The sequence below is a fragment of the Phycodurus eques genome, chromosome 6 (assembly GCF_024500275.1).
Source record: "Phycodurus eques isolate BA_2022a chromosome 6, UOR_Pequ_1.1, whole genome shotgun sequence".
Classification (NCBI taxonomy): Eukaryota; Metazoa; Chordata; class Actinopteri; order Syngnathiformes; family Syngnathidae; genus Phycodurus; species Phycodurus eques.
This window is the reverse complement of record NC_084530.1, coordinates 31,836,783-31,849,292: the sequence shown is the minus strand read 5'-3', so window position 1 is coordinate 31,849,292 and position 12,510 is coordinate 31,836,783. Positions and strand designations below refer to the sequence as shown.

The following is a 12,510-nucleotide window of genomic DNA, read 5'->3' as shown; positions in this document are numbered from 1 at the left end:
TGCTAAAATCATTTAAGTTCATATTTTTCCTCATTAAAGTACACACAGCACCCCATATTGACAGCAAAACAATGGAATTGTTGACATTTTTGCAGCTTTATTCCATCCATCCATCCATCCATTTTTTACTGCTTATCCGAGGTTGGGTCGTCGGGGTAGTAGCTTTAGCAGGGACGCCCAGACTTCCCTCTCCTCAGCCACTTCTTCTGGGGGGATCCCGAGGCGCTCCCAGGCCAGCCGAAGGATGTAGTCTCTCCAGCGTGTCCTGGGTTGTCCCCGGGGTCTCCTCCGGATGGGACATGCCCGGAACACCTCACCAGGGAGGCGTCCGGGAGGCATCCGAATCAGATGTCCCAGCCACCTCATATGGCTCCTCTCGATGCGGAGGAGCAGCGGCTCTACTCTGAGATCCTCCCGGATTACCGAGCTTCTCACCCTATCTCTAAGGGAGAGCCCGGACACCCTGCGGAGGAAACTCATTTCGGCCGCTTATATCCGGGATCTTGTTCTTTCGGTCACGACCCACTGCTCGTGACCATAGGTGAGGGTAGGAACGTAGATCGACCGGTAAATTGAGAGCTTCGCCTTAGCTCCTTCTTTACCACAACGGATCGATACAAAGTCCGCATCACTGCAGACGCTGCACCGATCCGCCTGTCGATATCCCGTTCCATTCTTCCCTCACTCGTGAACAAGATCCCAAGGTACCTTCAACTCTTCCAGTTGGGGCAGGATCTCATCCCCGGCCTGGAGAGGCCACGCAACCCTTTTCCGACTGAGGACCATTCTGTCCATAAAAGTTATGAACAGAATCGGTGACAAAGAGCACCCTTGGCGGAGTCCAACCCTCACCAGAAACGAGTCCGACTTACTGCCGGATATGCGGACCAAAATCTGACTCTGGTCGTACAGGGACTGAACAGCCCGTCTCAGGGGGTTCGGTACCCCATACTCCCGAAGCACCCCCCACAGGAGCCTCCAAGGGACACGGTCAAACGCCTTCCCCAAGTCCACAAAACACATGTAGACTGGTGGGGCGAACTCCCATGCACCCTCGAGGACCCTGCTGAGGGTGTAGAGCTTGACTTGCTTGACTGTTTAATTTGAATCCCATTAAAATAAAATTAAATGTGTTTTGCCTGACCCTTCATGTTTTCTTTAAAGAATTGTACCCATCTTACAAATTCTGCCTGGGTAATCAAACATGAGCACAACTGGGTGTTTTCTCATTTACTAAATAAAGGTAGTGCTGTGAATTTCAAAAATAAGCACAAGTAAATTTCAAGAAATATTACATGTTCAAATAAAGTGCTTAACTTCAGAATAATTATTTGAAAAAAAAGTAACAAAATACAGATAATACTTCATATTTTGATCATATGTTAGAAAATCACGCATTGTAAAAATGCAGTATACATGGTAGAAGGGTTTTCCAGAATTTTGAGGTCAACATTGGGGGTGCGTATTATACATGGGTGCGCATTATACACGAGAAATTACGGTAGTTCAAAGTTCCAGTCTAGTCAAGTCACTTTTTATTAAAAGTCCCTTGAAGGGCAATTTGATTTGCAGCGGACATGTTCAGACAACAGAAGATATAGATGATAAAACATGCAAGATGTGACCAGCCAAAGTACAGTAATAAAGTGTATAACAGATGACAATAAATAGTTCCGAGTGCAAAGTATAAAATTGATACACAACCATAAAATGATGGTAAAAAGCCAAAAGTTCAAATGCAAACTGCAGCAACGGAGACCGGAGATCACCTCCTTCTCTTTGCGACATTTAATGCCTGGATGGGGAGCGGTACAAAGGAGTACTTAAGTCTGTTTTTGGTAGCTGGGGCACGGCTAGACGGACACAAGAAGGAAGCAATTTGTATTCCGAGTTGAGAGGATGAGTAGCATCCATCCAGATCGACTTGGCACTTTTAAGCACCTGGATGTTAACAATGTCATCCAGAGATCTAAATTTCACCCCAGCGACCTTAGATGCCCTCGCACAATACTCCCTCAGGAGTTCTTATTCTTGTCGTGTCAGAACCGCGACACGCCCTTTCAACTGTGCGCCTCTGTTCTACATACAGCCACATGAGCCTTTAAGTGAATCTGATAAAACGTAAGCTTGCTGTAGATTGAAGATACATTTCTTCTCCAAGCCTCCTCCAACTGCTTGTCATGGGAATACTTTTTCCGGTTCGCCTGCGTGCTGCCCTCGCTGGCGGAAAGTACTCCACCTACAGTCTGGCGGATTACTTTCACTTTTGCTTGTCACTACATGAACTAGTCTGTGGAGCAGCAGTGTGTCTGGCCAACAAGGCGACACAGTCCGTGTGAGGATCTGAGAGTACGGAAAATGCGCTGGCCCTGGCTGCCCAAGTTGTGGATTAATATAGCTGAAAGCCGTGCGTCGTTAGCCTCCGCTAGTGCGATGGGCTCACCTGGGAGGGCGAGGAACGAGGGGAGCGGCGCAAAGTGAAAGTCCATCTTCGTCGCCAATGTTGTGTCCAATAACACGAGCGCAACAACTGTGTGCCGACGGTACTTTATTCCAACTCGCTACCATTGCGCGCATTCCATAACATGCCTTTTGCAGCAGCGCCGTAACACCTGTAGTGTAGCGGGTACTTTGCGTTAGCCACTCTGGAACACAGCAGCACACGCGAAAGCCAGCGAATACGCCTTTGTGCCACAAAGGTGTTCAAGCCCTACTTTCTACGTCTGAGGAGGACGCCCAGGCTAACAAGGGTGAATTAAGTTCTTTCGCACTTTTTTGTGTATTTGACAGCGAGCGCATCAGCACGCGTCAATCTCAGGTGGACAAGTTGTACGCAAGCCTGAAGGATCTGTCCGAGGAGAGGCAGGCCAAACTGGACGAGAGACTCCGCCTCTTCCTCCTCAACCGGGAAGTTGATGACGTGGAACAGTGGATGGCCGAGAGGGAGGTGGTAGCCGGGTCTCACGAGCTGGGTCAGGACTACGAACACATCATGGTACGACAAAAAAAAAAAAAAAAAAAGCAAAAACCCTGCTGCTCGCGTTGCGCTATTGCACATACACTACTCCTGAAAAGTTGAACTTTCAGGATGAAGCTAAAATGCGCCATAACAGTGATTCTCAAAGCGTGCTACGTCAAAGAATCATTGAATTAAATACAAATAAAATTGCCAACATTTTTTGACTCGGGCAACAGAGCGGTCGTCTCCCAACCCGAAGTCTTGCGGTTTCGATCCTTCGCCCCTGTGACCGTGCCGAAGTGTCCTTGAGCAAGATACCGAACGCCCGGTCATCAGAATTTGCCACAAAAGCACCTTGAGAAAAAACCATTTACAACATTTATACATGAACTCAAATCCAACATATCAATCAGAATGAAGCTTTTTGCTACGCAAGCCTGTTTCAACCTTTTTGGGGTTTTTCAATCCAGTACCGTACATTTTTAAATTTTCATGTACATTTTTTTTTTACTTTAAAGTGAAGTACTTTTTTAAGTTCTGTTTCATTTAACATTCCTTCATTCATTCATCTTCTGTTCCGCTTCTCCTCACGTGAGTCGCCGGCGTGCCGGAGCCTATCCCAGCTATCTCCCGGCGAGAGGCGGGGTACACCCTGAACCGGTCGCCAGCCAATCGCAGGGCACATATAAACAAGCAAGCATTCGCACTCACATTCACACGTTAGGGCGACTTAGACTGGTTCAATTAACCAACCGTGCATGTTTTCGGGATGTGGGAGGAAACCCGCGCAGGCAAAACTCCACACAGGCGAGACCGGGATTTGATTTCGGTTGCCGTTTCATGTAACAGTTGGGTAAAATACATCATTGTTTCATCTTTACTGGTTTGTTTGTACAAAATGATTGGAGGCACAATTTCTATTTAACTTTGAGTTGCAATACATTTTTCATCGAATGATTTAAGTACCATATTCAAGTTAATGTTCCAACTGTCCATCATGTTATAGTGGCTTACACGACATATAATGTTTAGCAATAAAAGCTCTTTCGGCGGCACGGTGAAAAAACTGGTGAGCTCATCTGCCTCAAGTTCTGAGGACCGGGTTCAAATCCCGGCCCCGCCTGTGTGGAGTTTGCATGTTCTCCGTGTGCCTGCGTGGCTTTTCTCCGGGCACTCCGGTTTCCTCCCGCATCCCAAAAACATGCGTGGTAGGTTGATGAAGGACTCTAAATTGCCCGTAGGTGTGAATGGCTGTTTGTTTCGACCAGCTCAGGGTGCACCCCGCATCTCGCCCGAAGATAGCTGGGATAGGCTCCGGCACGTCCGCGACCCGAGTAAGGATAAGCGGGACAGGAAATGGATGGATGGAAAAGCTCTTTCTCGCTTTTGATGAACACCAGGGCTGCACCTATCGAATATTTTTGGAACCGAGTCTTCTTCCGATTATCCGATCGATTAAAACAAATTTTAAACGTATTTCTACGGGGGGGTGGCGCGTGCATCCTCAGTGGAGAAATAATCCCTCCGGAGCTTTGAGGCAGAGATTTTTTATTTGATGAATCGTTTCAACCCGAGTCAGACCTCGCTGAGCCCAGGCTTTCCCTGCGCCTTAGAACTAAGGGAGTCCTGACCGGCTCTCCTTTTAAAGGGGTAAAGCTCCCCGTCGTTCCTGCGTATTACACAGTGAACCGTAACCGGCGACCGACCCATTAGTTTCACCACTTGATCAACCCTAAGTTGAACACGTAGGCTTTAATACGCTACTGCATTTGAATGTTGGCTTTGATGGAGGTATTCTTTCAGGTGCTACTTGGTGACAGATGTTTGAGAAGCACTTATCGATAACCTTTACACGTGAACTTAATTTGACATTCTTTCAACTTTAGAATGTTTATTTGAAATATGATTTAGTTCTCGATTTGCAGTTTTTATCACCATTCCAAATACAGCGGTATACATTGAGCCATTAAAATGTAAAGGCTTATACAAACAGCAACATCGTCAACAAGGTGAAGAAAATCTAATCAAACAAAAAACAAACAATTTTATTTATAATAGTCATAAGTATGCAGTAAGAATAATTCAACAATCAATGTGGTTGTATTAATGGGTCAGAAGTAAGTGGGCACTACTACCATGACTTAGAATTTGTTCACCAAATGAACTGAAAAAAGTGAACTTGAGAATGTTTCATTACCTTTCGCACAAGTAGCTTTTGGATGACACGAAGCTGAGTGGCAAATACGCGGCATGCTTACGTTGAATCGTTTTTTAACTGTCCCCGTCGTCGCATTTGGACATCGCCAGACCAAAACGACACCCAAAAACAGTTGATCGACAGCGACTCGCCATCCAAAAGAAAGTGGCCGCTGAGCTTCGAGTGTCATCAGCGGCTTGCAACTGAGAGACTGGAAGAGTCACAGAAAGGCATACAAGTGGCCATCAATCGTGGATCATTTTGCCACTGAGTTCCTTGTTGTCGAGCGTACAAAAAGCACAAGCGTCTTTGAGGCTCATGAAAAACACTCTATGATTGGAATGCATTATTATTATTATTATTATAGTTGGACATGTAGCTTGATTACACAAAGTCAAATTAAGGTTATTATACCTGGTGAACATTTTGGGTCCATCCTGAAACTCCACCCGAATGCTCAACATGGCATTGTGAAAAAAAATGACTCGCGCCGATGGAGAATACCTGAAATGAAAACTTGAAGTAACTTTGATAGAAATGCATGGAGTCGGTTTCGCAATTGTTCACTTCTTGCGTATTCTCATGTAACCGACTGTTGCCGATCACGATTCAAGTTACAAAAACATCCTAAAAGCTGTTCTACAAGGTGAAATGTGAAATTTTCCATGACAGTCGCAAACCTTTTGTGAGTAATGTGTGAGAGAACAGGATCTAGAATGTAGTGTTTCCCAACCTTTATTGAGCCGCGCCACCTGGTTTACATTGGAAAAACGTCACGATACACCGTAGAACAAAAGTGTCCAAAAAAAGTAACGTGGTTGGGAATGATTGAGCTAGTTAGCAATTAGCACGTGACTTGCGACGCACTTAATCGGTGTCGGTGCTCGGAATGGCTTCAGATGTTACAGGAGCGTTTCAGGGAGTTCGCGCGGGACACGGGAAACATCGGGCAGGAGCGCGTGGACGCTGTCAACCGGCAGGCGGACGAGCTCATCAACTCGGGTCACGGTGACGCCGCCGCGGTGGCCGAGTGGAAGGACGGCGTCGACGAGGCCTGGGCCGACCTGCTGGAGCTCGTAGACACCAGGACCCAGATCCTGGCCGCCTCCTTCGAGCTGCACAAGTTCTACCGCGACGCCGCGGAGGTCCAGGCTCGCGTGCTAGACAAGCGCCGCAAGCTCCCCGAGGAGGTGGGCCGCGACCAGAACACGGCGGACCTGCTGCAGCGAGCCCACGGCGCCTTCGAGCACGACATACACGCGCTCGGCACGCAGGTGAGCTGGACACGCCGCCGCCGCCGCCGCCGCCTACTGAAGCCTAGCCAGACCTTTCTTGCAGAGCCGGAGGACTCGAGTCACGTGACTTGACTCCAATCAGACTAAGGCCTGCTACACGCAGAAAGGTTTTTGAAACCTTAAAAGATTGTTTATCTGTGACAGAACCCACACATGAAGTTTCGGTTATACTGCGTGCGCCGTGCTCCGGTAATCTCGACACAGAACACCACGCAACGATTCTGTTTGTCGTCGATCTCGAATCTAGTCCTCAAAGACCGAAATGGCCCACGATCAAATGTGATCGAACATCAACGAAGAGGTAAAAAAAATAGCAACTCCCGACACATCGTTAAAGAGGACGCACGAAAGGAGGAAATGATGGTGGTTTTGGGACTATTTTTGACAGAAAAATCCTAATCTAAAAGAGAGACAATACTGTGGGAAAAAATTAATTCGTCCTGCTTTTTTTTTCATTTCACTCAGTAAAACACACACGCAGAGTCAAAACTTTCTTCTGAAGCGAGGCAGCACGGCGAACAAGAGGCGAGCACGTCTGTCTCGCAGTTCGGACCTTCTGGACTTCAATCCCGGCGGCTCCGTCTTCCTGCCGCTCCCGCGTTCCAGAAAACGCGCATATTAAACATTTACAGAACGAGACAGAAAATATATATCAATATAGAAGACACTAAATTGCCCGTAGGTGTGAATGGTTGTTTCGATGTGCCCTGCGATTTGCTGGCGACCGGTCCAGGGTGCGCCCCGCCTCTCGCCCGAAGTCAGCTGGGATTGGCGCCAGCAAGCCCGCCACCCGCGTGAGGAGAAGCGCTACGGAAAATGAATGAATTTCTTAGGTCATATTTGCTCTTGGAGTCATCCAAAAGTAATTGTAGGTAGTCAAGTTACATCACTTGGATTACATTACTGACTACATTTATTCATAGGTAACTAGTAACTGTATGGGAATAAAAAAACATTCTCTGAGGATTTTTTTGCAGCTTAATCACCCCGAAGCAAGGGTTTTATGAAATTATAAAATCCGACAATATGACGGCAGCTAACGAATATTTTAGTACTCGTGGATCCGACTGAAAATTCTATTGAGCAATTGAGTATTTGGATAAAGTGTATTTTTGCATGCTTAAAGAGCAATTATGAATTAAAAAAGAGAAAATAAGACCCTTCACTTAATAACGTATGACTAATTGGTTTCTTTTTTATATAATCAACAGTTTAATTTCTTAAATTCACATTGTTAATTCTAAAAAGGAATGAACATGCTTTGTGCAACTTGGCTTAAGCAGCTAGCATTTTAGCATACAACTTAATACAGTAAATTAATGGCTGAACATTTATGAGTTTAGACCAGCTGAGGAGGAGGAGGTTAAATATTCTAGAAGTTTTGGGAGGGTTCGTTTTGGTCAAACTAAAATGAAGAAACCACCTAAACCGTCGTTTGATTGGCGAACTAGACTTAAACGTCACTAGCGCTTAAATTGGATTGGAGCAACCAGCGCCCAATGCAGAAGTCGAAGTCGTCGTCTTAAAAAAGCAATCATTGATAAATAAAAGTAGCGAGCGACATTTAGATCATTGTAACGGGAGTAAAAGTAGCGTTACTTCTTAGCGGCAGAAGTGTTTTTTTCTGGTCTCGTCAACTCCTGTGACTTATGCAAAGCGGGTCCCGAGCGCACGGGCGGAACTTCAGGCCGATGCACCCGCACGAGTCCGCCCCGTGTAAGATTCACAATCACATCTGTGTGTGGAATGGATCTAGCTGCCAGCGTTCAAGGAGTACGAAACAGCCTATGAACTCTAGCTATACGATTCACGTAAAGAGCCGATTTTGAGTTCAAAACGGCGAACTTCGCTGAAAGGCGACTGATTTGCAGGTATGTGAAATAAAAGATGGAATTCTGAACTTTTGTCTCATATTAATTTTTGAAATCTGAAACCCAAATGTCTTCAGTATACAACAAAAACAAAGGAATTGACCTTGCCGTTCCAATACTTTTGGAGGGGACTGTGTTGTATATGCATCGTGAGAGACCAAATTTGTCTCGTGTTCTTATCCAGGCATGACTCGGCACTTGCTTGAAAGTAGAAGCTTAAGACGACTGTATAGGCCAGTTACAGTCCCCCCTTTGCCCCGGGTCAGGTGAGGCAGCTTCAGGAGGACGCCGGACGCCTCCAGTCGGCCTACGCCGGCGACAAAGCTGACGACATCCAGCGTCGGGAGAGCGAGGTCCTGGGGGCGTGGAACGACCTCCTGGACGCCTGCGACCGCCGCAGACTCCGACTCCTGGACACCGGCGACAAGTTCCGCTTCTTCAACCTGGTCCGAGACCTGATGATGTGGATGGACCACGTGATCTGGATCATCCAAGCCCAGGAGAAACCTCGGTAAGCTCACACGGAACTTTACGGAGGAGAAATGTTCTACAAAATTCTACAGTGGACCCCCACATATTCAGCATTTGCAGATTTTTTGGGGGAACCTATCCACCGCTATTTCCCCCCTACTTATTCCTGATATTTTTTCCCGATCCGCTGCTTATTTGCGTTTTTGTTGTTTCCACGATCCCCTGCTTATTTGCTTTTCTTTTTCTCCCCAATCCTCCTCTTCACGTCTTTTTTTTTTTTTTTTTTAACAGAATTATTTAGATTTATATCGGATTATTTTTCATGGAAATGATTTGAGGATATTCGCTGTTTGCGGTCGGGCCCGGTCCCAAACCCCCACCAACAGTGGGTGTCCACAGTAATTGATCACCAAGAGATCCTAAGTACCATGCGTACCCTGAAATGCCAGAGGCATTGAAATGAGCCTTTTTCCAGACAAAAATGCCGTTATGTTATGTTAGCAAATTCATCCATCCTTCTATCCATTTTGTTCTGCTTATCCGGAGGCGGGTCGCGGGGGGGCAGCAGCTTAAGCAGGGAAGCTCTCCCCAGCCACTTCGTCCAGCTCTTTCGGGGTATCCGAGGCGTTCCCAGGCAGGCCGGGAGACGTGGTCCCTCCAGCGTGTCCTGGGTCGTCCCCGGGGTCTCCTCCGGGTGGGACCTGCCCGGAACACCTCACCGGCTAGGCGTCCAGGGGGCATCCTAATCAGATACTCGAGCCACCTCATCTGGCTCCTCTCGATGCGGAGGAGCAGCAGCTTGACTCTGAGCCCCTTGCTGATGACGGAGCTTCTCACCTTATCTCTATGTGAGAGCCCGGACACCTCGTGGAGGAAACGCATTTTGGTCGCTTGTATCCGCGATCTTGTTCTTTCGGTCACGACCCACAGCTCGTGACTATAGGTGAGGGTAGGAACGGAGATCGACCAGTAAATGGAGAGTTTCCCCTTGTGACTCAGATCCTTCTTCACCACAATGGACCAATGCAGAATCCGCATCACTGCAGACGCTGCACCGATCCGCCTGTCGATCTCCCGCTCAATTCTTCCCTCACTGGTGAACAAGACCGCGAAGATACTTAAAATCCTCCACTTGGACAGGATCTCATCCCCGACCCAGAGAGGGCACTCCACCCTTTTCCGACTGAGGACCATGGTCTCAGATTTGGAGGTGCTGATTCTCATCCCAATGCACACTCTGCTGCGAACCGCTCCAGTGAGAGTTGAAGATCGCGGCTTGATGAAGCCATATCAACTGCAGACCCACCAAACTGGGACCCCTCAACAACTCTGCTGCGCCTAGAAATTCTGTCCATGTAGCTAATGAACAGAATAGGTGACAAAGGGCAGCCTTGGCGGAGTCGCACCCTCACTGGAAATGAATCTGACTTACTGCCTGCAATGTAAACCAAATTCTGACACCAGTCATACAGGGACCGATCAGCCCTTATCAACGGTTCCAGTACTCCCCCCCCGCCCCCCCACAAGACATCCCGAGGGACACAGTCGAACGCCTTCTCCAAGTCCAAAAAGCTCATGTAGACTGGTTGGGCGAACTCCCATGCATCCTCGAGGACCCTGCTGAGGGTGTAGAGCTGGTCTACTGCTCCACAGCCAGGACAAAAACCACACTGCTCCTCTTGAATCTGAGATTCGGCTTCCTGACGGACCATCCTCTCCAGAACTGCTGAATAGACCTTACCAGGGAGGCCGAGGAGTGTGATGCCCCTTTAGTTGGAACACACCCTCTGGGACCACCACCCAGGTCTGCCAATCTAGAGGCACTGACCCCATGTCCAAGCGATGTTTCCAGAGGCGTGTCAACCAGGACAGCCCCACAACATCCAGAGCCTTTAGAAACTCCGGGCGGATCTCATCCACCCCCGGGGCCCTGTCACCGAGGACCTTTTTAACCACTTCAGGAACTTCAACCCCAGAGATAGGAGAACCCGCCTTAGAGTCCCCAGACTCTTTTTCTATAAAGGAAGGTCTGTTGGTGGAATTGAGGTCTTTGAAGTATTTGGCCCACAGCGTACCGAGTTATGGTCAGCAACACCCCATCCCCACGGCACACAGTGTTGACGGTGCACATGCTTCCCCCTCCTGATACACCGGATGGTAGACCAGAATTTCCCCAAAGCCATCCAGAAGTCATTCTTCATGGCCTCACCGAACTCCTCCCGTGCCCAGGTTTTTCCCTCAGCAACTACCAAAGCTGCATTCCACTTGGCCTGCCATTACGCATCAGCAGCCTCCATAGTCCCACTGCTTGGGGGACTTCAATGCTCACGTGGGCAAGACAATGAGACGTGGAAGGGCGTGATTGGGAGGAACGGCCCCCCCGTTCAGAACCCAAGCGGTGTTCTGTTATTGGACTTGTTCACGGATTGTCCATAAAACCATGTTCAAGCATAAGGGTGTCCACACGTGAACAGTCCGTGACGAGCACAGAAGTCCAATAAAAAGACAGCGATTGGGTTCGAGTCGGGGGGGAGCTGTTCTTCCCAATCACGCCGTCTCACGTAAGTGTTGAAGTCCCGCAGAAGAATGAGGGAATCCCCGGTAGGGGCGCCCGCCAGCACCCCTGTCAAGGACTCCAAGAAGGGGGGGTACTCTGAGCTGCTGTTGTAATATTCTGATGTGGGAGTCAGAAGAAATTTCAGAAACAATAGAATTACAGTGTTTCCCTGCCAATAGCCAAGTTATGAAAAATAAATAAGACTTTTTTTTTCTTGAAATAATACAGCAAGACTTTTTTACTTTTTTTATTTAGGGACGTTAGAATTATGTGATATGTCACAATAACTTTCCGAGCTTTTCATTGGCCCAAAGCTAAGCTAGGGAGGAGCAATAGGTTCAATATGACAAGTTGTATGGACGGTCCCCGTATGTGTTGTAGATTCGCACTTTTTAAGAAATGATAGCACATAACAACTCATTGCCAATGATTTTTTGACTGTGCTCATCGAGCTCGCTGGCTAGTTAACGGCTGCGTGCGTGTGTGCGTTCAGGGACGTGTCTTCGGTGGAGCTGCTGATGAACCAGCATCAGGGCGTCAAGGCGGAGGTGGATGCTCGAAACGACAACCTCAGCGTCTGCGTGGACCTGGGCAAGGCGCTGCTAGCCAAGAAGCACTACGCGGCGCGAGAAGTGAGAACCCGCCAGTCGCATCCTACAAAATTGACTTGCCCTCGTTACTATATACAGTACAGTAGCACCCACATTTTTGTAATCCTGTCCAGCGAGTTTATTGCAAAATCATTTTTCCCAGATTACTGTAAATATTCAGTGGGGGGGGGACTACTCAAGTACTGAGTAAGTAACCGGGGTTTTTCTTTAATCAAAGATGCATAATAGACTCAAGAGTACTGCAGAGACTGTGTGTGGTCTGTATGTATAGTAACTCAATGGAATAGAGTAAAAGTACTGTTTCTTAGAAATACACAAGTAAAAGTAAAAACTCTGTTGCATTAAAACGATTCTGACAAGTACAAGTTATCCCCCCCCAAAAATGACTTAAATGTAGTGTCACGTCACACTGCAGCTGACTAAGGGGTTGTGACCGTCTCCATATATATCAGGATTTCTGGATTGTTCTGCCCCATGTGGCCAAGGCGTGCACAGCAGAAGGAGCAGCATAAAGGCCTCTTTATATTCCTGCGCTCGCGTGGCCGACAA

At 47.7% G+C, this 12,510-nt stretch overlaps 1 protein-coding gene across 1 annotated transcript in view; it reads left to right on the top strand.

The window, feature by feature from the left end:
• LOC133403946 (spectrin beta chain, non-erythrocytic 1-like) overlaps positions 1-12,510 on the top strand; it is a 42,288-nt gene that overhangs the window by 26,543 nt on the left and 3,235 nt on the right. Inside the window, 4 exon segments of the mRNA XM_061679411.1 lie at positions 2,791-2,995; positions 6,056-6,430; positions 8,589-8,833; positions 11,844-11,982. Coding sequence (XP_061535395.1) covers positions 2,791-2,995; positions 6,056-6,430; positions 8,589-8,833; positions 11,844-11,982 — 964 coding nt within the window.